Source organism: Phodopus roborovskii, unplaced genomic scaffold (assembly GCF_943737965.1).
Source record: "Phodopus roborovskii unplaced genomic scaffold, PHOROB, whole genome shotgun sequence".
NCBI lineage: Eukaryota > Metazoa > Chordata > Mammalia > Rodentia > Cricetidae > Phodopus > Phodopus roborovskii.
In genome coordinates this window covers 2875784-2903178 of record NW_026126412.1, presented here as the reverse complement: position 1 = coordinate 2903178, position 27395 = coordinate 2875784, and the positions used below count along the sequence as shown (strand labels likewise).

Genomic DNA, 27395 nt, shown 5'->3' with positions numbered 1-27395 from the left:
GTAGGGTTTCTGTAATTTGTATTGTTGTTGAATTCCAACTTTAAAGTATGGTGATCTGATAAGATATAGGGGACTATTCCATTTTTTTTTAAATCTGTTGAGGTTTGTTATGATGCTTAGTATGTGGTCGATTTTAGAGAAGGTTCTATGTGCAGCTGAGAAGAAGGTATATTCTTTTGTGTTTGGATGGAATGTTCTGTATTGTCTGTTAAACCCAATTGAGACATAACTTCTGTTAGTTCTTTTGTTTCTTTGTTAGGTTTCTATCAAAAAATAGGGAACACTTCACTAATTTGCCTGTCATCCTTGCGCAGGGGCCATGCTAATCTTCTCTGTATTGTTCCAATTTTAGTATATGTGCAGCCGAAGTGAGCACTTGAACTGACTCTTTTAAGACTATTGTTTTAACATCAATATTAAAGGAAAAAGTAAGGAAAGACAACAATCCCAAGATTGGCACAAAATAACCTGCATGTGCACATTCTAAATGCAAAAATCAAACAAACAAAAAAGCAAAACAAAACAAAAGACCTGAATTGACATTAAAGACATTTTTACCACCCTGATTTCCAGAAAACTCCAGGTTTCAGGTCCCTAGAAGCCAGAATTGTCAAAACAATCCAAAAGTTATCATTTGAATGTGGTTGGAGCAAAGACTAAACATACCATGTGTAATCTTCACTACACAAATCCTATGTGAATGCATTTTCTAAACCACAAATTGGTCACATAATCTAAACGGGAAAAGAGGTAACCCCCAGAAAGCAGGTGGACTGTGCCTAACACAGGTAGAAATAGAAGGACAAGGGCCCAGCTCCACAGCCGCCTCCTGCAGGGTTATCTCCAGCTGCTGGTGGGTCAGGCTATAAGCACTGGAGGACAAGGAGGAAACAAGCAGAGGACCATGTGTGTTCAGCTCTCACAGCCTCAGGCTCCAATAGAATGCTGAGTTCTGACTTCTCCCACCCAAAGGCCTCTGACTCAATTGCTGTCAGTGACTATAAGTTTCTACCACAGTTGGCAAATAACTGGTTACAATTCTGTCTAAGAGAATAACTTCTGAAGTACAATTTAATTAGAAGATATTACCAATTCATAGGATTTCACAAAATAATACAACGAACCCACTGGCATAGAAAAAAAAATACTCAATTATACTGCTATGCATCCCTGTACAATAAATACTTAAATATGAGACCTCATTGTGCAATTTGGGCTGTCCTGGAATACTCTTATGTAGACCAGACTAATTTCAAATTCAGAGATCTGCCTGCTTCTGTCTCTCAAGTGCAGGTATTAAAGGGCATGTACCACCCTGCCCACTGGAATATTGAAAACCACAATCCAAAGTAAGTGACATACAGGTTATTTAAATACATAAAATACTTTTGGGGAAAAAAACAGGCAACTCTGCTTTTAAGTTTTAAAAACTCAAAACTTAAAAACTATGACTCATACTGATATGAGAAAATAAGACAGATTTTTGTTTTATTTCAGGAAGTTAATGTCTTTTCACCATGAACAAGGAAATTGCACAAATAATAAGTATTATCAGCATCATTTTCAACAATTTTTCATTAATATTTGTTTTTAAATGCAACCAGACAATTCACTAGCAGTCACTCTTGCAAGCATCCTCATACTGCTTCTTCAACAGGGTCTGAGCTGGAACTAGCAAGACAGACTACAAGAGCATGTGCATATTTCATCAAGACTTGGTCTGAAGAACTCTGGAATTTAAAAAATAATAAAATTTACTTTTTCTTATGATTTTGTAAAATGGCTACAAAGGCTTTATTAAGGGGCAACTTCCAAAAGATACCCTATTATACCCATGCAAATGTAAAAAAATAACAGTTTGTGCTGGGTGGTAATGGCACACATCTTTAATCCCAGCACTTGCAGGCAGAGGCAGGTGGATCTCTGAGTTCCAGGGCAACCTGGTCTACAGAGCAAGTTCCAAGGTAGCCAGGGCTACACAGAGAAACTATCTAGAAAAAAAGTACACAAACAAAAAACTAAGGGACTGAGGGTTTTTAATTTCTTAAGGACTAAGTCAGAGATATCTTTTAAGGTTAAAATCAGCAGATTGAGGGTTACTGGAAAGTTACGCCTCTAACTTAAGAGCTTCAACTTCTCTAGATTAAAAAAAAAAAAAATAAGTAAAAGGAGGGGATGAAAGGAAAAGCAATGGATGATTAAAACTGCAACTTTTAATTAATTTATTTATTTAAAAATTTTTTTCAAGATGGGATCTCACTGTGTACTGTAGGCTGGTCTGGAACTCACAGACATCCCCTCAGTTCTGCCTCGTGAGGGCTGAGATTAAAGGTGTGCGGCACCAGGCCCAGCTGATACAACTAGTTCTAGAGTATGTTGTTCAGATGAGAAGTCTTGACTGATGGCCTCGCCTTATTTTCTTCGGCTCTTGCGGTAGTCTCACAACCACGATTACTGTGATGACAGCTTCTCATTCAGCTCCAATGTTCTTTTGTCACCGTGAGCCTCAGCATTCTTCACCAACACCTGTGTCAAATCACAGACAGAAGTTCTGGAAGCCATTTCAAAGGGCGACACTAACCACAGCAATGTAGCTTTTCACTTTTGCTGTCATAAACTACTTGACTAAAGCTAACATATAAGCATGTTTAGTAGTAAAAATGTTGATATCTTGATGGTTATAATTATTAGTTGTGTATAAAATTAAGGATTTTGCTTACGTTCCTGTCACCTGTAAACCCTGACCCCACATGAGATTGTTCTATATAGAACTGTCCTGATGACAGTGCCCTGTTTAAAACCATGGCATACTATTTAAGCTCTAAGCTTTAGGCTTTGTCAAGAAGCTTTCCATAATTGTCACAAATTGCACAAGTTAGAAGCGGCAATTCCATCAACTTGTCCCATTGTTTCATGCTGTCTGTTGTCAAGCACTGTGTTTTAAAAGCATGGCACTTTGCTCTTCTTGCAAACCAGCAAGGCAGTGAATGGCAACTTCAAGGCTCTGCCAGACAGCACAGGACTCTGGTCAGAAAGTGACTGTGTTAACAGTTTGTGCTGGGTGGTAATGGCACACGTCTTTAATCCCAGCACTTGCAGGCAGAGGCAGGTGGATCTCTGAGTTCCAGGGCAACCTGGTCTTCAGAGCAAGCACTGACGCATTGTCTCCATGCCTCTAAGGGGGGTGATGTGGATGGATACACACAGTTTCCCACCTGTGCAATGAGCTACATTATAAGAGGAACCTATTCTAGAAGGGGATGCTGTTTCCAAGGCTGCTCACTGTTAAAAACACCATAAAAAGATTACCCAGAAGAAAGTGCACTTGGGACCTGATTCACAAGATGCTCAGGAATGCATTGGACACTGATAAACAATCTACAGATTTTGCTAGGTAAGGGTTTTGATCAATACCTACCAATTATAACCCTCTGTAGAGTTCATAAATGACTTTTATATTTGTCATGCTCTTCACAGATCACAGAAAAAAAATACTACCTTTTAGACAAGCGCCTTAACATTTTACACTTCTCTTTCACCTAAGAAAGCTCATAAACTACACTGATAGACATATTTGTTAGAATAACTTTTAATCTAAACTTGTTGTTTATGGTTCTTTTGCAATTATTTATTTTCTCTAAATGGCTAAGAGAAAATTTATTATGGAGCCAAATATGAGTGACCATGCCCAGGGACTTGGATTTAGGTTACCTTAAATTCCATGCCCCAACATGGCTAGCAATTTCATGCTATTTCTATAGTGACAGAACAAAGAAAGTCATGAATAAAAACACTTTTAAAATCCATTTAAATTCTATTTACTATTATATGCACGGGGTGGGGTGAATGTGGACGTATGTGTGGATGTCACAAGAAACTCTCAGAAGTCACTTTTTCCTTCCACTGTGGACTGTAGGGATGCAAGTCAGGCTTTCACAATAAGAGTGGTTACCTGATGTGACCTTGCTAGCCCCTCACATGCAATTCTTTAGAACACAGCTCACACTGACCTTGATAGAAGAACCTTAAACCAATGCCCCCTACCCTCAGGACTAGACATTAATTTGGATTTTGGACTCCAAATGGTTATTATTCTCAACGAAAACTTAGTTTGGCTTCTACTGAATCTATCTTTAACTACTTTTAAGCACAGCTTTAATACCCTGGCTTTTCATGTCAAAAAATCTTAGCTCTCAATATTATAATACCAAAGTAAGAATTTTATAACAACTGTATGTAAAACATTAACTAACCAACCACACATTAAATCTTCAAACCATGTACATAACTATTTCTCTACTTTTAGCAGATGCAACATTAATCGTAGACAAAGAATTTGATATTCATCTTTTAAAATTTCACTAATAGGGTAAGTTTGGAAAGATAACTCTAGTATTTTAAATGAAGTTAGCAGCTTACATCAATGAGCTCATGGTCGTTTTTGGCATAGAGGTGTCTTAAGAGGTACCAACGTGCAGTCGATACAATTGAGTTGGGATAGCCAGGCTGATACACTACTCTCTCCAAGAGTCGCCGTGTCTCTCTAGAAGAAAGACATTCAGGATTACTTCAAAGCACTTACGTTATTATGACGGATTTTATATATAGTCTCATACAGTCATTACCTTTTCCATTCATTTGAAAATCTTACCTGACTAAGATTTTTAAAGTAACAGTTATTTTTTTTTTGTTAAATGTTTACTAGGCATAAAACACCATGACATTTAGTCATACTTAATGTTTACAGCCTTACTGCTATTGTTATTCATACTGCAGACATGCAGATTAAAGCTCATTCAACATACAAATGGGGAGAAGATTCCAAACTGTGAGCCTCTCTGGGTGTTTGTCCTGTAATCTCTTTTGACAACTGCAGGAAAATATTTATGATCTCTATAAGACATGTGTAAAAATCAAGTTTTTAGAGTTTACAAGGATATATATATATACAATATGTGAACTCAACTCATATATTACAAAATGATTTACAGTTATGTTTTGATCTTTTTTATCTAACTTACTAACATTTATGATACCCCAAAACTCTTTAGTTGTAAAAATAACATAAAACAACTAACTTCAGAACTGCTAAGTAGAAGGATCCTATAAACAGCAACTATTTTCAGCTAAAGAATTTGCCTTGAAGAAGTCCACGAACAGGGTTACATCATAATCATAGTTTCTTCCTATACTGCATATTTAGGGCTAATTTTTGAAAATGATAACAGTGGTGAGAAGCATAGGGTCACATGAAAGCTTGTGTTTTTATGTCACTCACAGTGTGAATCTGCAGGAAGGCTCCTTGGGTAGTTTACAGACAGAACACTTCTCAGTGAAACTGTACATATGTATGCAAGCATAGGACATCTCCCAGCCACGTGAATATTATAAGTAATGCCAGAGTTGTTGAATAGCTGCAGGATCTTAATCCATCCTTCAGTGTTATTTTGTTAGGGCTCATTTTTTGAGAGGAGCATATTTATATACAGTGAACTCACTATTCCCCCCACCGAGGTTTTTTTTTTGTTTTTTTAAATTTTGTTTAAATTAGAAACACTCTTATTTTACATATCAATCCCAGTTCCCTCTCCCTCCCATCCATCCATGCTCTCCACCTACACCCCCATCCCCCATCCACTCTCCAGGGAGGGTGAGGCCTTCCAGGAGGGATCATCGAAGTCTATCACATCATTTGGAGCAGGACCTAGGTCTTCCTCCATGTATCTAGGCTGGCAGAGTATCCCTCCATAGGGAATGGACTCCCGAAGTCCATTCATGCACTAGGAATAAATACTGGTTCCACTGCCAGAGTTCCCACAGACTGTCCAGGCCTCCCAACCAACATCCACATTCAGGGGGCCTGGTTCAGTCCCATGCTGGCTCCCCAGCTAGTAGACTGGGATCTGCAATGAGCTCTCTAATTCTATGATACCTATTTTAATTCAATGTCAGTTATGTTTATCCCTAAATCACTGTTTTATTTATTAGAATCATGTGTTATTTTTAAAAGAATTCTCCCCCTATACATATGACTACTAAATAATGTTCTTCATATTTGTAATCCCCCCACCAAACCTCTAATAATATTACCAAAATTTTTGTTTTAATTTGAACAGCCTTTGACTCTTCTAGACATGAAAGCACATATTTACAAATAGATTTGTTTTTTCAACATTTGTTAATTTTTCCAGTTTGTTAAATTAGCAAAACTTCTATTAATATAACATTAAGCCAGGGTCACTCTGATTTTATCTGCTTCTAGAATCCACACTACACAGCTGCTTCATCCTAAAATAGAAGAAGAAAAACAAACAAACAAACAAACAAACAAAAAACCCTCAAGGGCATCCCTATGTGAAATGCTACCATGCCAAACTTGTCATATGTATATCCATGAATCATTTTTTGTTAAATAAATAAATATTTTCTTCTGTATTGTAACACAAAATGAAATGTTCCTAAAGTAGAGGTATAAGAATACCCCAAAGCTTTCAACACTAGTTTATCTCATTATAAGTCCTCTCTTGATCATTTCCTAGGAGGCTTTACAGTGAAGTAGGATTTCCAAGCCAAGAACAAACACAGTTCATATACCTTGCTCCCATCTTGCGGTTGAACTGTAACAAAGCTTGCAAGAACACAGCCAAAGGACAAAAGCAAACTTTCAAGGCCTCACTTGTGGCCTCTTGAAGCAAGGATGACCAATGATCTCCGGGAACATTAGCCTAAAAAAAGTGCAAAATAAACATTAACTCAAAGTTTTGACATGCTCACTTTAAAAAGCACAGTGCTCAGCTCTCACTACAGATTCCCTTCTTGTCCATCACCATACAAACACTAAAGGAGCAGAACCTTAATTACTACAAATGATCTAGGACAAACAGGGTACACTTAGATAAGGGAAGATCTCAAAAAGAGTCATTTTATAACATGAAAACATCATGAAAGAAAAAGACATAGATGAGAACCATGTTAGTTAGTTATCTTTTCTTTTTAATTATGGTTTTGGTGGTTTGAATAGGAATGCCTACCGCTCCCTCCCCAGCATCCCATAGGCTCATAGATTTGAATGCTTGATTAGCAGAGGGTGGAACTATTAGGAGGTAGCTTTGATGGAGGAAGTGTGCCATGGACCAGTGTCTATTGCTCTTCCTGCTACCTGCAGAACTAGATGTAGAACTCTCAGCCACCTTTCCATACTAAAAAAACAAAACCAAACCTCAAATTGCACTAAGATTTCTTAATTACAAGTATTACAAGTCAATTGTTTATTTCACATTTTAATGTAACCATATTAAAAGAAATACATAAAGCAAGTGTAACAAATATATAGTCCATTTCACTTAATTGTAAGAAAAATATTAGAGCAACAGCCTCTAGGTATAATGTGAGCAAGAGTAGTTTGTATAATCAAGGAAGATCAATACTTAATGAATATATAAATGGATAATGGAGGTTGTTATATATCTTTTGTATATATGAGAGCAGAAATAAAGCAATATGTGTATGTATGTGTATATATATATATATGTATATATACATATATATATAATAGAAACTTACATAATTTTCCTGCTTCTCTTCCCTCCCTTCCTCACACATGACCCCTAGTTCTCTTGAAAATTCATATCCTCTTATTTTTAATTGTTTTTATGTATACATATAAATCACAACTACCAGCGCAGACAAGCTAACCCTTACAGTGCAATACAGGTAAACTTACCTTAGCTATATCCAATAGCTCTCTAATTGGACTTATGCAACAAGAGGCAAACCTATGACTGAAAATTTAGGGACTACTTGGGACTAGTAGTAAGGTGCTAGCCACTTTCCTAAATAAGTACAACCCCTAAATTATAAATACTTTTGCTTATACCCACAGAGAGGTTAGTTCTTGCCCCTTCATCAAAGAAACTTCTCTTTACAACAGATGGATACCATTGCAGAAAACCTCACATTTCCAACTGCAGAGAACGAGGAACTGTGTGGTACCCCAAACTGATGTATCTATAAAACAACGATGCTCATCCTTTTACAAACTATTAACACGAGCTAGGGAGGTGATTCTGTGGATAGGGTAGTTGTGCAAGCGTGAGGACCTGAGCTCAAATCTCTAGCACCAAGTTAATGCTTGGGTTGCAGGTGGGGGGTGGTACTAGGAAGGCAGACACAGGGGGGAGGAGGGCAAGCCGGACTAATGGATTGGTGCTTCCTGGTTTTAATTAACTCAAAAGGTAAGACGGGAAAAGACTGAGGAAGAAGCTCAACACTAACTTCTGATCTCCACACCCATGTACCACACACATATGAAACTCTCATTAGTCCTTTTAAAAATATACTCTCTAACTTCTAAGAAATCAAACCTTCCTTCTAAACATACTCAACAACATAATCAGAACATACTTTTGGTTTCATCTCCCCAGCTCTTCAAAATTTATTATTGAGCTGTAAAACAGTGTTTCACTCCTTTAATCCCAGCACTTGAGAAGCAGAGGCTGGTGGATCTCTGAATTCAAGGCCAGCCTGATTTTGCATAGCAAATTCCAGGCCAGCCAGGGCTACATAGTGAGACCCTGTCCCAAACAAACAAAATAAGACGACGATGATGATGATACCCACTACAGACATTTTCTTTGTTTTTCTGTGTATAAATAACATGGAGGAAGGGAAGGTCTATTAAGGAAGGGGAAATAGAATACAGAAGTAGGGAGAAACAAGGGGGACACTGGAGCAGGAGGATTCAATGTGGAAGGGCATGGAATAGAGGAATAAGGAAAGGGACAGCTAACACAGTCACTGGAAATATCATATAGAAACCTACTACTGTAAAAGAATCCTAAAAATATACACGGATGAAAGAAATCCAAATGGAATCAGCAAATAATAGGTGAGACAATGCCTCAACTAGACATCTTTTGCCACAGAGTGAAAACCTGAACTGCTAGGAATGGGTTATATCTAGTTGAGTTTTTGGCCAAAAGGGTGGCACAGAAACCCTCAAACATCTAAGGATATTGACAAACTATTAGTTGCTCTCCATAAACTGACAGTAAAGCCCTATTAGTGAAAAATAACACATACCTATCTCACTGAACACAGAGAAGTTGGGCTGGTGCCTAACTAGAGCCCTCACCCCTATTGACTGGTGTACATGGTACTGGAAGGTACACTGTACTAACAAAGAGAGGTAAATACCAACTCTGCTACAGGTCCTGAGATCGACAATAGTGACCTGCATGAATGATACACTGATGCAATAATGGCACAAATGTGGGGGTAACCAACCACCATCTGATTGAAATCCACATTCATTCAACATGGGAGTAACCAACCACCATCTGATTGAAATTCAGGTTCATTCTATGAAATGGAACATTGCTCAGATGGTCAAAAACTCAAGATTAGATAGGTCATGGATCTAGGGGAAAATAAATACCATTGTTTTGCTAAAGGACAGCAATAAAATGACTCCTAATGACATTTTGATACACCCATAGATCTGTGCCATTATCAGCAGCAGATGGGCACTAACATAGAGATCCACAACTGGACAATGTACAGTGAGAGACTTTGGAACAGTCAGTCCTAATGTCTTCATCAACTGCCCCTCTCCCCTCAGGGCTCAGGGAATATGTGGAAGAAAACACCAGAGGGGATGGATGAGTCTAAGAAAACAGTATCTTACATATACAATAGGACAAACACACAGCAACTCACAGAGACTGTGTGACACAGGGACTGCATAACATCAAACTAAATGGGGGCCCAGCGCTGAGAAGGGAAGGTAGACATGAGCTCCCTTTCCTAGCTCAGAAGCTATCTCCAACTGACATCTGCTTGTTAAGGAAACTTTAGTTTTCTTCAATAGAGAAAATTCACTAGATACATTAATCATACTTCAGAACTCACTGGTACATTCATTAACCACACTTCAGGGTAAGCCTCATGCCCAGCAATAGGACCAACACATAAACTCAATGGTATTTTCATAGACTTTTTGCCTCATATTGCTTGTTTGGGCATTTGATCGATCCTTTGCTTGTATATTATAGTCGCCAATTCTGTATTTTCATGGGTTTAATTTGTATGAGTGTTGTGTCTGTGTTTTATGTGCTTTGTCTTTTAATTCTGTTTTGTTTTACTTGTCTGTTTATTTTCCAAAGAGAGAGAGAAAGGCATAGAATTGGGTGGGTGGGTGGGGAATGTCTGGGAGGAGCTGGAGAAGGAAACTGTACTCAGCATATATTACATGAAAAACATTATTAAAAACTATAATAACAATATTAATAAAATTTGTTATAGATTTTGTTTCTGAATATAAATTATAGTAGGACTCCTGACTCACATCATCTTGTATACATTCATTCACTATCTCAATAAAATATATTAAAAAAATAGTTCAATTACTATGGAAGGGCATTATCTAGTCTCTCAAAACCCTCCTGTCTTCATGGTACGGCTGAGGTCCAGCAAAGCCATGATAGCACATTGTTTCTCCACTGTACTTCTGAACAAATGGTATTTCCAGGTGTACATGACATTTTCTTTGGGTCACCAAATAAAGACATGGAGACTTATTATGAATGTCTGGCCTTAGCTTAGACTTGTCCCACTAGCTCTTTTAACTTAATTTAGCCTGTTTCTATTCCTCTATATTTTGCCTTGGGGCTTTTTAGCTTCTTTCATTCTGTATGCCCTGCTTTCCTGTTTCCTGCGTGTCTGGTCCCTAGTGTCTCCATGTTGTCTCGTTTTCTTTCTTTTCCAAACTTAAATTCCCCCTCCTACTTATTTTTCCTGACCGGAAGTTCCACCTATGCCTCCTCTGTCAATACTGGCCATTCAGCTTTTTATTAGCCCAACCAGCTGCCTAAGGCAGGCAAGGCAAAACTGTAACACATCTTTACATAGAAAAAAAAAAAAAAAAAAAACAACACATCTTTGCATAGTTAAACAAATATTCCACAACATCCAGGCCCTTAGTAAGTTTCTAGACGGTTATATTTGGTGAGTACTACAGTAAGAAATGACATGAAGCTCTCTAGGCCTTATAGATTTTAAAGCCATTTTCCTCGGGCTAGCTTTCTCAGGCTTTCAAGTTTGGGGTTAGGTGCCATTTGCAGTTCTCACCACACATACCACAGGTCTCAGCACAAAAAACAAAGTGTTTAGAAATCACTAAAAATGTGACAATTGCAAGTACAGAGCATTAAAGCCAGTGTGGAACCCTGTGTGGTGGCATGGAACACATGTCCATTAGCAAACCCCTACAGATGCTTCTCTCTCACAATAGCACTAAATCCCAACAAACCCACTGCAAGTTGATAATATCATATATATCAAATAGGATCACATCATATAAATTATTCTTCAGTTAACTTCACTCTCACATACATGCTGTCTTTGTAAATTTTCCATACTGACACATAAAACTTTTTGGGTTAATCTATGTACTGACATCAGAAAATGGTATATCATGTCACAGAGGTCTCTAGAAATACCTTGAGAAATGAAATTGAATTCAGAAAAAAAAAAAAAAAAGTTAAATCCTGGCATAATAGCAGGCTTTGAATTCTTAAGTTACCAAGAATACACTCTTTGACTGTCCCTAAACAATTAAGAAATCCTGTTGTGGTTTGTGAGTTGCTGTCACTCTATATTCCTCCAGAACTCAAGGTACAAAGTTCACAAGAGACCACAGCAAAAGATAATGAAACAATGGGGAGAGGTGCACAGAGTTTCACTATGTGAAATATACACTTAAAAAGGAAGGAATGAAGTTTTTATGATAATTATTACATGCTTACCATGCATACTTCCAATGCAAGCAGTGCTAGCTTCAACAGACTCGAGAGCTTCCCATTCCAGCTGCCCTGTTGGGATGCCACTTGCAGACTCTTTCTGTAACACATCTCTGCGGCACCCATCATTCCTTGGGACTGATACACCTGTGCCAACCACTAAGGGACAGAAAGAATGACAAATGCAGAACATTTGAGTTTCCCACAGTCTGGTTCCCCACTCCCAACAGGTTCAACCAACTCTAGTGAGTTATTTTTTAATTCAATTATCAGTATGCTCTATGTCCCCCAAAACAATGACGGTAATCACATTGGTTATTCTGCCAGCAACAACTTCCTAGTCATATCAAGATGAAGTCTAAAGAGACTCCAAAGATGGCAAATCAAGAATATCAAATTACAATGCAAAAACTATTGAATATACTACTTAATACTGATCAAAAGCAAGTTTGTTCAGCTGAAGTGCTATCCAACAATGTAGCCTTTAAGCCAGAAAGAGCAGGACAAGTTGATACTGTAACAGCCCTCCTTCCTCATAAGCACTGCTACAGGTGTAAATCCCCAACAACATAGAATGCACTAGAAAAGGCTAACAGAAACCAACAGTAGGCAAGTTCTGAGTGGCAGGCCATTTTAACATGCTTAATTCAGCAGTCATATTAAGAAACAGAAAAAATTAAAATTCAGTAAAGAGACAAAAGATACCAGCAATGACAAGTTGGATTTATACTACCTACTTAAAAGATGTAATCAACAACTGCACAACACATTTTTCAACTTCATCAAATTTGACTTTATGCTTGCTGGGTTACAAAACAAATCTTAAACAAGACATGTTGGCTTGTGTTAGAATCCCAGCACGCTGAAGGCAGAGGCAGGAGGATCCCAAGTCCCAGGACACCCTGGGCTACTACTGAGACCCTGTATCAAAAACAATCACAGAGACTACACTTCAACAACTAACCACTGGCCCGAAATCATAAAATTACGTTCTAACTAAATGGAATTATGCTTGAAAATATTAACAGAAAAATATCTAGAATACTCTCATATAAGAAAATCTTCAAGATGCTTCATATAAAAATAAAATAATACCAGACAAAGAAATCCCAATGACAATTAAAGAGCATTTTGAAACAAATAACAATAGAAATGTTACAATAGGCTTCCTCCTTGGAGTCTTCTCACCAGGGAACTACATGCAGTCCCTTACTGCTCCCTGAATCCCCCAGAGACCTGGGGCAGCCCAAACATCCCAGTGGCTATCACCATTGGCGTCTTGGATCTGCCTGCACCCACTGAGAGAGATGAATGTGTGGCCTTCTCCTGCCCACCTTCCAGCCTCCTTACTGTTTCCTTACCCAGGGGCTGCACGTAGTCCCATACCGCCCACTGAACCACCCAGAGACCTGGGGGCAGACCAAATCATCCAGGGTCTGCAGCCCTTGGAGTCCTGGATCCACCTGCACCCACTGGGAGAGAGCCTTGGACCCATACCCACTGTGAGAAGGAGAGAACACACCATCATCCACTAGAGGAAGGGATGGGAACACGTCAGTGTAAGAACACATTCAACAACAGAAATACTAATATGATACCACCAGAGTTGATGGATTCTACACCAGCTAGACCTGAACATGCCAATGCAGATGAAGCAGAAGAGCACAACCTTACAAACAACTTCATGGAAATGATAGAGACCCTCAAAGAAGAAATGAGAAAATCCCTTAGAGAAACGGAAGAAAAAAACAAACAAACAAATGCAAGAAATGAACAAATCTCTTAAAGAAAACAAGAAAAGCCAAGAAAAAACAACCAAACAGGTGAAGGAAACAATTCAAACAGCTCAAGACTTGAAAGCTGAAATGGAGACAATAAGGAAAACACAGACTGAGGGAATTCTGGAAATAGAAAATCTGGGTAAATGATCAGGAACTACGGATGTAAGAATTACCAACAGAACACAAGAGATGGAAGAGAGAATCTCAGGTATTGAAGATACAATAGAGAAAATAAATTCATTCGCCAAAGAAAATATTAAGTTCAAAAAATTCTTAACACAAAATATCCAGGAGATATGGGACACTGTGAAAAGGCCAAACCTAAGAGTAATAGGTATACAGGAAGGTTCAACTTAAAGGTTCAGAAAACATATTCAACAAAATCATAGAAGAAAACTTTCCCAACGTAAAGACAGACATGCCAATGAAAGTATAAGAAGCTTACAGAACACCAAATAGACTGGACCACAAAAAACAAAACAAAACAAAACAAACAAACAAACAAAGTGCCCTTGCCACATTATAATCAAAACACCAAATATACAGAATAAAGAAAGAATATTAAGAACAGCAAAGGAAAAAGGCCAAGTAACATTTAAGGGCAGACCTATCAAAATTAGATCTGACTTCTCAATGGAAACTCTGAAAGCCAGAAAGTCATGGATACATATTCTTTTTTTTTTTTAACATTAGTAAATATTTTAATAGAAACAAATACAAGTCATGTTTTGCACTTTACATTGAATGCCACCATGATTAAATAGATAGTCATCTCACTGTAGAAACCTAGTACTGATCATGAAACAAAGATTTCTCTATGATAAAACTGTGCTTTTCTCTTTCATTCAGAATTTAATTATTGGGTATTGTTTTAGTATCACATATATTTACTCTTACATAATGCATAATGTTTTTTACCATTATATGTCACTGGGCGTATTTTCTAATTTTATTATTCATTTACTTTATCCCCCTGTCTTGCCTCCTACAGTATTTTCCTTTTCTTATTCTTTTGTGACAGGGTTTCATGCATGCCAAGATACCCTCAAATTGGATATATAGCCAAGAGTTATTACTTGAACTAATCTCCTTGCCCCTGTTCTCCAAGTTGCAGAATTATAGGCATGAGTTACCATAGCCTATTTCTGGTCTCCTCTAAAACAAACTTTTCTCCCTCAATAGTTACATACCTGGAACACACCTACTGGAAACACAGGGCAGCTGTCAGAGTCACTATTTAATTATCCTGAAACTCAGTTTTCAGTCCTTTCTTTAATGAAGTCTAGTCAAATTTTTACATCTCTAATCAAGGCTATCCCATTTAAAATTCTCATTGGATCTGTTTTTGATTACTGTCTAGGAAAAGTTAATTATGTTTATCATAACCCTTTATTTTATTTTGTAAATCAGATTCCTCTTAATAATGGATACATATTCTATAAACACAAAGAGACCAAGGAAACCAGCCCAGACTACTATACCCAGCAAAACTCTCAATCACTATAGATGGAGAAACCAAGATAGTCCATGACAAAACAAGATTTAAACAATACATAGCCACAAATCTAGCCCTATAGAAAGTATTGGAAGGGAAATTCCAAGCCAAGAAGTTAACTACACTCACAAAAACACAGGCAATAGATAATCCCACTTTACAAAAAAAAAAAAAAAAAAAAAAAAAAAAAAAAAAGGGAAGAAATCCATGCAATACCCCAACCAACAACAAATCCAAAACAAAAAAGAACCAACAATCAATGGTCATTAATATCCCTCAATATCAATGGCCTTAACTTGCCTATAAAAAGACACAAGATAACAGAATGGAAATGAAGACAGATCCATCCTTCTGCTGCATAACAAGAAACACAACTCGACTTCAAAGGCCAATGCTACCTACCTCAGAGTCCTAAAAACAAGCTGGTGTAGCTATCCTAATATCTAACAAATTAGACTTCAAACTAAAATAAATCAAAAGAGATGAAGAAAGGCATTATATACTTATCTCAGAAAAAAATCCAACAAGATGAAGTCTCAATTCTGAGTATCTATGCCCCAAATACAACGGCACCCACATTCCTAAAAGAAACATTACTAAAACTTAAATCACACATAAAACCCCCGCATACTTATAGTGGGAGACTTCAACACCCCACTCTCACCACAGGACAGGACTACCAGACAGAATCTTAACAAAGAAATAAAGAAACTAATAGAAGTGATGACCCAATTGAGTTTAACAGACATCTATAGAAGATTCCTTTCAAACACAAAAGAATATACCTTCTCAGCACCACATGGAACCTTCTCTAAAATCGACCACATACTAGCCAACAAAGCAAACCTCAACAGATACAAAAAATTGGAATAGCCCCCAGTACCTTATTGGATTACCATGCTTTAAAGTTAGAATTCAACAACACAAATTGCAGAAACCCTACAAAATCATGGAAATTGAACAATGCTCAAATGAATCACTCCTAGATCAAGGAAGAAATAAAGAAATTAAAGACTTCCTAGAATTCAATGAAGGCACAACATATCCAAACTTATGGGACATTTTGAAAGCAGTGCTAAGAGGAAAGTTCATAGCACTAAATGGAAAATAACAGCACACATGAAAGCTTTAGAAGAAAAAGAAATAAAGTCGCCCTGGAGGAGTAGATGCCAGGAAATAATCAAATTGAGGACTGAAATCAATAAAGTATAAACAAAGAAAAAAATACAAAGAATAATGAAACAAAGAGTTGGTTCTTTGTGAAAATCAACAAAGATAGACAAACTTTTATCCAAACTAACAAAAGGCAGAGAGAAAACATGCAAATTAACAAAATCAGAAATGAAAAAGGGGACATAACACCAGACACTGAGGAAATCCAGAGAACCATCAGGTCATACTTCAAAAACCTGTACTCCATAAAACTGGAAAATTTAAAAGAAATGGACAATTTTCTGGGTAGATATCATTTATCAAAATTAAATCAGAAACAGATAAGCAATTTAAATAGACCTATAACCCCTAATGAAATAAAAGCATTCACCAAAAGCCTCTCAACCAAAAAAAGCTGAGGGCCAGATGGTTTCAGTGCAGAATTCTACCAGAAATTCAAAGAAGAGCTAATACCAATACTCTTCAAATTGGTACACACATTAGAAGCAGGGGGGTCTTTGCCAAACTCTTTTTACGAAGCTACAATTACCCTGGTACCCAAACCAGAAAAAGATACAACTAAGAAAAAGAACTACAGAACTATCTCCCTCATGAACACTGATGCAAAAATCCTCAATAAAATACTGGCAAATTGAATCCAAGAACATATCAGAAAAATCATCTACCATGAACAAGTGGGCTTCATCCCAGGTATACAGGGATGGTTCAACATTCGAAAATCCATCAATGTAATTCCCATATAAACAAACTGAAAAAGAAAAATCACAGGATCATCTCACTAGATGCTGAAAAAAAAACCTTTGACAAAATCAAATACCCCTTCATGATAAAGGTCTTGGAGATAACAGGGAAAACAGGAACATACCTAAACATAATATAAAAGCAACATACAGCAAACCAACAGCCAACATTAAACTAAATGGAGAGAAACTCAGTGTGATTCCTCTAAAATCAGGAACAAGACAAGGCTGCCCACACCTCTCCATATCTCTTAAATACTGTACTTAAGTTCTAGCTAGAGCAATAAGATTACAAAAGGAGATCAAGGAGATACAAATTGGAAAGGAAGAAGTCAAACTTTCACTATTTGCAGATGATATGATAGTTTACATAAGTGACCCAAAAAATTCTACCACGGAACTCCTACAGCTGATAAACACCTTCAGCAAAGTGACAGGATACAAGATTAACTAATAACTAAATAAATACATAAATAAATAATAAAAAAAACCAGTAGCCCTCCTATATATATATATATATGCTAAATGGACTGGCTGAGAGAGAAATCAGAGAAATATTACCCTTCACAATAGCCACAAACAACATAAAATATCTTGGGGTAACTCTAACCAAAGAAGTGAAAGGCATGTATGACAAGAACTTTGAGTCGTTAAAGAAAGAAATTAAAGGAGATACCAGAAAATGGAAAGATCTCCCATGCTCTTGGATAGGATCAACATAGTAAAAAATGGCAATCTTGCCAAAAGCAATCTTCAGAGAAAATGCAATCCCCATCAAAATCTGAGCACAATTCTTCACAGACCTTGAAAGAACAATACTCAACTTTATAAGGAAAACAAAACAAAACAAAAAACCCAGGATAGCCAAAACAACCCTGTACAATAAAGGAACTTCTGGAGGCATCATCATCCCTGACTTCAATCTCTACTATAGAGCTAGAGTAATAGTAATGAAAACAGCTTGGGACTGCACAAAAACAGACAAGTGGACCAATAGAATTGAAGACCCTGATATTAATCCACACACCTATGAACACCTGATTTTTGACAAAGCAGCTAAAATTATACAATGGAAAAAAGAAAGCATCTTTCATAACTGGATGTTGACATGTAGAAAACTGCAGATAGATCCATATCTATCTCCATGCACAAAATGAGGCCTCTGGAAATGGAACCAGTATTTATCCCTAGTGCATAAATGGACTTTGGGAGTTCATTCCCTATGGAGAGAGAGAGTCTGTCAGCCTAGATACATGGGGGAGGGCCTAGGCCCTGCCCCAAATGAGACAGACTTTGATGATCCTCCATAGAAGGCCTCACCCTCCCTAGAGAGTGAAAGGGGGTATAGAAGGGGGGAGGATGGGGGGCATGGGAAGGAGAGGGACTAAGATTGGTATGTAAAATAAGATTGTTTCTAATGTAAATAAAAAGTTATATATATAAAAAAGAAAGAAAGCTGATGGAAGCAGAGGCAGACACCCACAGCTAAACATTGAGCTGAACTGGAATCCAGATGCAGAGAGGGAGGATAAGACCAGGCTACAGAAACCCACAGAGACAGCTGACCTGAACAAGGAGGAGCTAATGGGCCCCCAGATTGATAGCTGGGAATCCAGCATGGGACCTACCCAGACCCCCTGAACATGGGTCTCAGTTAGAAGGCCAGAGCAGTCTAAGGGACCTCTGACAGTGGAACCAGGATGTATTCCTGGTACAAGAAAGGACTTTAGGGGCACATCCCCCATGGAGGGATACTCCCTTATCCTAGAGTCAGGAGCAAGGGCCTAGTCCCTACTCCAAATGACTTGACAGATTTTGATGACCCTTCCTGGAAGGCATCACCCTACCTGTGGAATGGGAGGGGGGGATAGGAGGGTAGTCAGGGGGCATGGGAGGGTGAAAGAGAGGGAAGGAGGGAGGGAGGAAGCTAGGGAGGGACAGAGGAACAGAGGACCAGGATCAATATGTAAAATAAGAAAAATAAATAAAATAATAAAAAAAATAGGAAAGAAAAGAAAGGAAGGAAGGAAGGAAGAAAGAAAGAAAGAAAGAAAGAAAGGCCACACTAGAATGTCTATTGGACACCAGGGATGCTGGGTCAGCAGGCAAAGCACTTGTGATGCAAGTAAAATTCAGAGTTCGAATCCTGAGAGTCCACATAAGAATCAGGTGTAATCCCAGTATCCAAGAAATAAGACAAGAAACATTCAAAGCAAGCTGGTGTGCCAGAGTAGCCAAAACAGTAATCTCTGGATTCAGTGAGAGACACTGAGCATCTGAGAAAGACAACCAATACTAATCTCAGGCCTCTGCATTCATTCATACATATATGTGTATCTGTACACACATGTAAACCTATCATACACATATACACCAAAAAATGAAAAGAGAGAACCCATTAGAACAACAAAATTCTGTCTCAAGAAGCTACAGCTGGAAACAGAAATTAAGATGAAATAAACAGCAAAAAATGGCAAAGAGGAGAAATTAAAAGACATAAGAACACAGCTAAAAAAATACTTTGAAGACCTTACGGGATTGAATACTACAGGTTATTTTCTCGTATGACCCCAAAGTCAAAAGTTCTACACATGAAAGCTGGAGATAGCTCAGCAGTTAAGGGCACTGGCTGCTCTTGCTGAGGACCTGGGTTCAATTCCTAGCACCCACACAGCAGCTAACATCCTGCTGTAACTCCAGTTTCAGGGGCTCTAATACCCACTTTTGGCCTTAGCAGCACCAGGTACATGCAAGTAAAACACCCATATAGAAACATTTCTTAAAAATTCTAAACATGGTATTTATAAAATTACATCATCATTACATTACATTAATGTATCATGACCAAGTGTGACTTAAAAGACTTCTTAATTTGCTGTGTGTGTATGTGTATTGAATACAAGTGCTCATGAGAGTGGGTGCACACAGAAACCTGAGACCGATGGTGTACTGCATGCTTGTGCTCACGGGAGTGGGTGCACACAGAAACCTGAGATTGAAGCCATGTGTCTTCATCAGTCACTCTCTACCCTGTCTGTTGAGCCAGGGCCTTTTACTGAACTTAGGGCTCAGTGAGCGCCTGGACTGGCAGGGTAGGGAGCCCAAAGAGCTTCCTGTCTCCATCTTCCTTCTTTTATGGGTGTGCTGGGGATCCTAGCTCACATCCTCAGGCTAACTAGCCCCAAAGCTTCCGGTCTGTCTCCAGCTCCCTTCTTTATGTGTGTGCTGGGGGATACTAGCTCACATCCTCAGGCTTGCACAGCAACCATTGTACCCACTGAGTCATCTATTCATTCACTGTGAGGAAAACAAACAACAAACAAAACTCTCACCAAATCCAGAATCTGCTTAATCAGATCATGACTCAACCACCAATATTAAGAGCTGGCATAAAAATAGCATTAAGAGAATGCTAACAGGGACCACAGGTGTGAGAAAATACATATGGTAATACACACAATGCAGTTACACTCTTAAAATTTGACGAATTCCAGGAATTCATTATAAATGATTCACACATCTCATTAACCTCATTTAAAAGGCAACTCAAAAAATATAAAAAGGTGCTTTGAGAAGAGGTCAGCAGCATTTGTAAAGTTGTTCAACATCATTAAGTAAATGAAAGGTAAAACACCAAAAGATGCTATTACTTCCATGTCTAACAACGTGTGGGAGAAGCAGCAACCAAGCACATGGGGCGCTCACATGGCTGTAAACTGGTACACACATGGGAAAACGTAAGACCCTAGGACACTCAGTTCCATGGCAACAAGATGACATGAAGAACATTCTAGCCACACAAAACAAAATTAATCTCCCATACATAATATTTAGTCAAAACTGACAAGTACAAATAAGGATTCCATTTAAATGATGTTCAAAAGTAGGCAAAGCTACATAGAAATGGTAGAAGTCAGAATCTTAGCTTTGCTTTTAGGGGAGTTTGGGGAAGGAAATTAACTAAAAGGGCACCAGGGAGGTAGCTCAGCCTCTCCAACTTTGTTGCCTGCGACATATAATCTCTCTTGGGCTGGTTTCACTCCCTGTGTGCAGCTCTCCTGGACAGCTGTCTCAAAGCTCTGACATCTTTTAGTATCCTGGGATCTCCACTGTAACTTGGACTTCATGTTTCCATTCCACACCAATGGCCTCCACAGCCACTAGCCCTCTGGGAAGCTTCAGTCAGGGACACCCCTACCACATGATGCCTGAGCTCAGCAGCTCTCTGAAATGGAGGACCCCTTTACTCTTACACCCTTTGTGCCTCTAATGCCTCTAATGTGTAAGGACTCAGGCATCATGCTGGCCTGCCCATCACCTCGCAGTACCCTGATCAGCCCAGGCTTCCATGGCTACATAGTCTGGACAAGGTGCAAAGGACCCTTTAAAAGAAAGACCCTCCCCAACACACACTTAGGATCTCTTTTTCCTGCTGTTGCCCTGGGGGTAGACAGGAAAAAGAGGCAGACTTTTCGTCTGCCTCTTCTGTCCTCTCTCTGTCTTTGTGTCTCTTTACCTCTTTTCTCTTTCCTCTCCCCCTTCCCTTTTTAATAAAACTTCTCACTACGCTCTCTCTGCCTGGCATGTTTGTCCCCTGCCTTGGTTATCCTCACCTGCCCTGGATTCTGCCAAGATTCCCCTCCCCATGCCGTTATCATAACAGCCATTACCACTTGGATGGTACTGCCAAGCTTGGCTACCAACTTGGAATGGATGCTGGCCCCCTTGAATCACATTAGCAAAGACACTTTCTCGTTCAGCTGTTTTTCAGAATCAGAAAACACCTTAGACTCTCTTTCTACAAGATGGAAGGTTAGCTGGGTGGGATCTGGGCCTGGCAGGCTGTCCTTTGTTCCCCTGTAAAGTAGACTCCTCAAAGGCACTACTGTCCTTCCCAATTAGAGCTCTCTATAGCACATGCCTTGGCTGTAACATTAAGCTTTCTGGTGCTCATTTTCTCTTCAAGATGTTCACTTCATATTTCTTTCTGCCCATTTACTTTTTGCCTTTATAAACCTGCAAGGGGGTAAATAATAATAAGCACTGGACTGACTCAACATTATATAAAAAATTGCTCTCCGTTAAAGAAATTGGTCTAATACTTTTCCATTTGCCTCAGGAAAGTTCTCAGGCCATGGTCAGAAAGCAGCTGGATACTCTGCAAAAATACAGCTGAGACTGTTGCCATCTGAGACCTCTTGGATCAGGCTCCAAAATCTGCATTGCTCAGCAATACTGTCTTCCAGGTTCCTATCAGAATGGCCTTTATGCTCTACTTATAGCACTGAGCTACTGTTCTAGTCAAAGTTCCAAAGTCTTCCTTTGGAATTCCTTAAAAAAAAAAAAAAAAATTACATTGCCAACCAAGATCTTTTTAAGCAAGGGCTTGTACGCTGGTACCAATTTTTGCATTAGTTATTTTCTATTGCTGGGAGAAAACACCACGACCAAAAGTGCCTTGTGGAATCGAGTTTATTTTGGCTTACAGTTCCAGAGTGCTAAAACTCCAGCATGGCAGGGATGATGGCAAGAGTGGCAGGCATGGCAACAGGAAGCTTAGAGAACAAGCCAGAAATGAGCTGAGGCTACATACTCTCAGAGCCCAACCACTGAGACAAACTTCTTCCAGCAAGGCCACCTTTTAAACATCTCCAAATGGTGCCATCAACAAGGGACCAAGTGTTCAAATGCATGCCTGAGCCTATGGAAGACATTTACACCCAAACCATGCTGTAACTGTGAACCACCCTCCTTGTGTTGCGTGTATCGGGTATTTTGTCACAGAAGCAAGAAAATTTTGTCACAGAAGCAAGAAAAGTAACTAGGACAGCATTCTCATTACAAAGCATCTTCAGCAGAATGACTGAAGGGTTACAGAAGCAGATCCTAAACTGATGTCAAATTTCCACAATACTCTTCACGTTTGGAAACTGACAAATATATGATGAGCCTAAAAGCAATACTGAAATAGAGATGGAGTACATTCCTGTAGCATCCCAGCATATTTTAATGTAGGAGTCACACAGAGAGTAGAGAACTTACCTGCCACGCCGGAACAGAGGTGGAATTGGACATGACTGTTTTCTGCAGTTCTTCGAGTACAGCATCTGGGAGGGGCCTCTGTGACTCCAGCAGTGATTTACACTGAACTTGTCTCAACAGTAAGACAACTGCTGGCTGATCAGGGTTACTTTTTAAACTCTAAAAATCAAACCCCAAACAGAAACATATCAAATAGGTGCTAAACTGAAATAAATAAAAGGAAATTAAAGTGTGCTCCATGCTAAGAAATGCTTTCTCCTTAATTTAAACCTTTATGGCTATAGTGAAAACAGATATAGAAGTTAAATAAACAAAAGGCTACAGAGCCTTGGAATCCCAAAGCCTACACTAAAATAATCTTTCCTATAGGTAATACTGTTGTAGTGTTTGAGTCATTTAGTTTAGATTTAATATGCCCTTGTTGAGTTGGTTAATTCTCAATTGTTATACTAAAAACCTTAGGTTCTGAATAGAAAACTGACTCAAGAAATATAAAAAGGGAAGGTTTTCACTATTTCAGTGGAACAGACCATACTCCATGATTAACATAAAATTGGTATTTATTCATTGAGTAGAGCATCAGATATATACATATATACATATACATATATATATATATATATATATATATATATATATATCGATCGATCAAATAGGGATCATTAGAATTGTCTTCTGAAATATTAGCTCTGTAGGTTGGCAAACTTCCAACTCTTCTGTAGGTGAAACATTTCTGTACTGCTTCTCTATTAAGACAGTGTTTGTCTATTATTAGATCACAGTCCAACATATATCTAAAGTGTATTTGAAGGCTTTCTTCTACAAAGGACTGAAACAATGAAATAAAAAGGAAAGGCTCATAAAGCATTCCTCATTTCACCAAAAAAGACATTACAACTGTTAATTTATGCTTAGCCAACAACACCCACAATATAATTAATGCACTGTCCTGGACTTAGAGCAGATAGAATTCTTTACATTAAAGAGAAAATGTATTATTCTGCTTTTCAAAGAAGTCAAGGACTAAAGACCATTTTTATCTCTCTGTAAAATCTGTTTCTCTCCCAAAGACCATTTCTAAGAGAACAACATATTCTTTCTGGTATTTATGAAACACAAGCATTCAGAGAAAAGGCCATATTTAAAACCCTCTGATTTTTGGTAGGTCCACAAAACTGGTTTACTGATTAAATACACATTTATTGAGTCCAAACCATGTGGCAGGAAAGCTGCTAAGAATGTATGTATCCATAGAAGTAGCAAGTAGAGAGACTCATGATCCTAGTGCATGGTGATGAACAATCTCCAGTCATTCTACTGCTTCAGAACTTGGAAAAGTGAACAAATCCTTGAAACACTATATTCTAAAGAGAGTAACCAGGAACCAAAGGAATGACACCCTAAACAAAAATAAAAGGTTTATTTAGAGTCCAGAAATGGGGCAGGAAGGTGACTCAGTGACCAAGAAAGCTTATTGATCTTGAATCCCTGCACCCATATAATGCATCTCCCAATTGGTTATACTTCCAGCACCAGGAGATATAATCCCCTATGACCTCCTCATATACAAATACCCATGCATACATATAAGTGAATGAGTGAATGAATGAATGAATGAACAAATGAATAAACAAATAATAACATTTCTTTTGAAAGAGACTACGAGGGTTATAACAGTGGTATAATTCTAGCATTCTCTTCTAACTGCAGTGAACTTTTGGGTAAATACTTAACCGTCTTCCAATATGGACTTTCTCATTTGTAAAAAGGTTAATTTCATAAACATGTGCATCATAGATTGCCGTGAAGCCCAGAAACAACAATGTTACACAGAACAACTGGCCTGGAGTAACCGATAAATGTTGCTTGTTACCCCTACCATACTCTCATTAAGTAACACTCTCCTCATCTTTAGGCAGGACAAAAACACAAATTTCAACATCAGTTCCACAATACCTTTGTGCACAGAGACTCCGCTTCAGATATTCTTCCTGTGTCAATTAGACCAGTGACAGCTTGTGAGAGAGACCACTTTTCAAGTGACTGGTTGTAATTTTGCAAAATGTCTTTGTCCTTAACTGTAAACAAACAAAAAGAGGTGAATGCTACTGTCTTCTGCTATGTATAATGTGTCCTTGGGTGGGGGAGGGGGCATTTACTAACAATTACCCAAGTCTATACAGCCCAGGCTAACTCTAAATTCACATCTCTGGAATCTCATAATTACAGGAGTATACACATACCCAGTGCCTGGATCTACATATGTTAAAAAATACATGTACCATCAGAACACCATTGATTTACCATGAATATTCTGACTGCTATTTTAAAAATATATCCTGTATAGTAGTAAAGAAAATTCACTGAAAAACTATGAGCAATTTCTTCAATGTAACAGAAGTAAAATAAGCTGCATCTACTCTGGAGTTCGAACACTGCTGGGCGAACAACACAGTTGAGATAAAACAAAGTCACCATTCATTAGCAAGAGCTGCCTCTTGCCCTGTGTAATCACGTCTGTTTCCAACTCACCCCAACCCCCTTACCCTCTGTCCTGGAAAACTCCTACTCAGATTTTACGTTTTATAGCCTCATAGGAATGGCATTTTTCACAAATATCAATGTAAACTGCACTCATTTTCAAATTCCTGGAACAAACTCCACCTGAGTGTGATGCACTGTCTTTCTTATGTGTTGCTGAACAGAAATGCTAAGGTTCTGCTAGGAATTTCGTCATGCATGCTAGGGCTGACACTGCTCAGTCTTTTTCTGTTCTTGCACTGTCTCTGATTTTGGTACTGGGAGAATGCTGGCTTATTAGGAGATATTCAAAAAAGCATTTCCATCTCTTTTATTTTCTAGAACACTTTGTATAGAACTGGAATTACTGCTTCCTTAAATGTCTGGCAGAATTCAATGATGTCATCTGGTCTTACAGTTTACTTTGTGAGGTTTCAATCTGGATACCCTTAATAAGCACATAGCTACTGAATTTATTTCTGATTATGTAAACTTTGTCTTATAAAATTTTATTATTTTTTCTGAGTTGTTATGTCCCAGGGCATGAAGTTGCTGCTGAAGTATTATTAACGTGTTAATAGCTGTAGTAACATACTTCCATTCAAAAGCTGCTATCCTATCTTCTTTTCTTGAATCAGAAAGCTAGATTTACTACTTGTATTGCTCTTCTTAAAATAAATAAATAAAGCACATCCTTTTATTGATTTTTCTCTGTTTTACCTAACAGATTTCTATTTTATCTTTATTATTTCTTTGTCGTACTTTGGGCTTCCTTTCTTAGCTGCCATTATTAATTTGTGGAGAGCCTTTCATTTTTCTAATGTAACCATTTAATATAAATGTTCACTAATCTGTGCTTTAGTCATGTTATACAGTTTTGACATACTGTGTAAACATTAACTAACTTAAAAATATTTCCTAATTTTCTTTTGGACTTGTTATTTGGTCTTGGTTATTTGGAAGTATGCTATTTAGTTTCCAAATATTTAATAATTTCCCAGTTAATTTTCTGTTGTTTACTGGCAAAGACAGGGAACTTAATTAGCCTCTCACTAAAGGTTCCTAGGTGGAAGAAAAGCAATAATAGTCAGTTCAAGCCCACTGTAGGCTGCCTATTCTGCCCAAGTGAGGGCAAAGGGATATACTGGGAAGCATTGTGGTATTCACAGAGCAGAGTCACAAGCTCAACATGTATCCTCTACCCCACCTCTCCACAGCAGCTACTTTAACCATGACCAAGCTATAAAGAAAAAAAAAAAAAAAAAAGATTCAGAAGCAAAAGATACATTCTGTACAACAGAGCAAGCATCAGGACTGCAGTCAGTATTGCAGGAATGCTGGACTTTGGTGGGATGCTGGAGTTATTAGAATTAAACAACAATGATTATGGGGAAAGCTTTCATTAATTAAGCAGACAACATGAGCCATGTAACTTTTGAAAAACTCAGAAACAACAAGAGATAGAAACCAAAAACACTAACAGACTGTTTATGATCAGCTTATTGACAGACTGGAGGGTGCCAAGAAAGAATTTTTGAACTTCAGATACTTCAACTGAAATCATTCAAACAGAAAAGCAAAAAGAATAAATACTGAATGTAACAGAATGTAATTTCTGAGAACTATGGGACAACTACAAAGCATCTAAGCAAACCTAATGAGAATGCCAGGAAAGCAAAAGAAAGGAACACATTTAGAGCCACGATGACTGAGAATGTCCCCAAATTAATGTCAGACACAACCACCAGACAGGAAACTCAGAGAACACTGTGAAAGATGAACACCAGACAAAAGCAAACCCAAACTTTATCTGGCTACGCTATCTTCTAATTAAAGGAAATCAAAG

General features: G+C 38.2%; 1 protein-coding gene and 1 non-coding gene across 5 annotated transcripts in view; both read right to left on the bottom strand.

The window, feature by feature from the left end:
• Window positions 1–269: 269 nt before the first annotated feature.
• On the bottom strand, window positions 270–376 carry LOC127220945 (U6 spliceosomal RNA). Its single transcript, XR_007834416.1, has one exon. It is a non-coding gene; the product is annotated as a U6 spliceosomal RNA (small nuclear RNA).
• A 1085-nt stretch (window positions 377–1461) lies between these two features.
• The window catches only part of Skic3 (SKI3 subunit of superkiller complex), an 85190-nt gene continuing 59256 nt past the window's right edge, over window positions 1462–27395 (bottom strand). For 3 of the 4 annotated variants that reach the window (XM_051182774.1, XM_051182772.1, XM_051182773.1), the window contains 6 exons: window positions 24986–25107; window positions 23030–23188; window positions 11805–11957; window positions 6595–6725; window positions 4420–4543; window positions 2214–2526 (listed from right to left, as the gene is read on the bottom strand). In XM_051182774.1, coding sequence (XP_051038731.1) covers window positions 2452–2526; window positions 4420–4543; window positions 6595–6725; window positions 11805–11957; window positions 23030–23188; window positions 24986–25107 — 764 coding nt within the window. In that variant the 3' untranslated portion in view covers window positions 2214–2451. Of the gene's footprint in view, window positions 1731–2213; window positions 2527–4419; window positions 4544–6594; window positions 6726–11804; window positions 11958–23029; window positions 23189–24985; window positions 25108–27395 lie in introns of those variants that run through there. The other variant, XR_007834408.1, reaches the window with a different exon arrangement.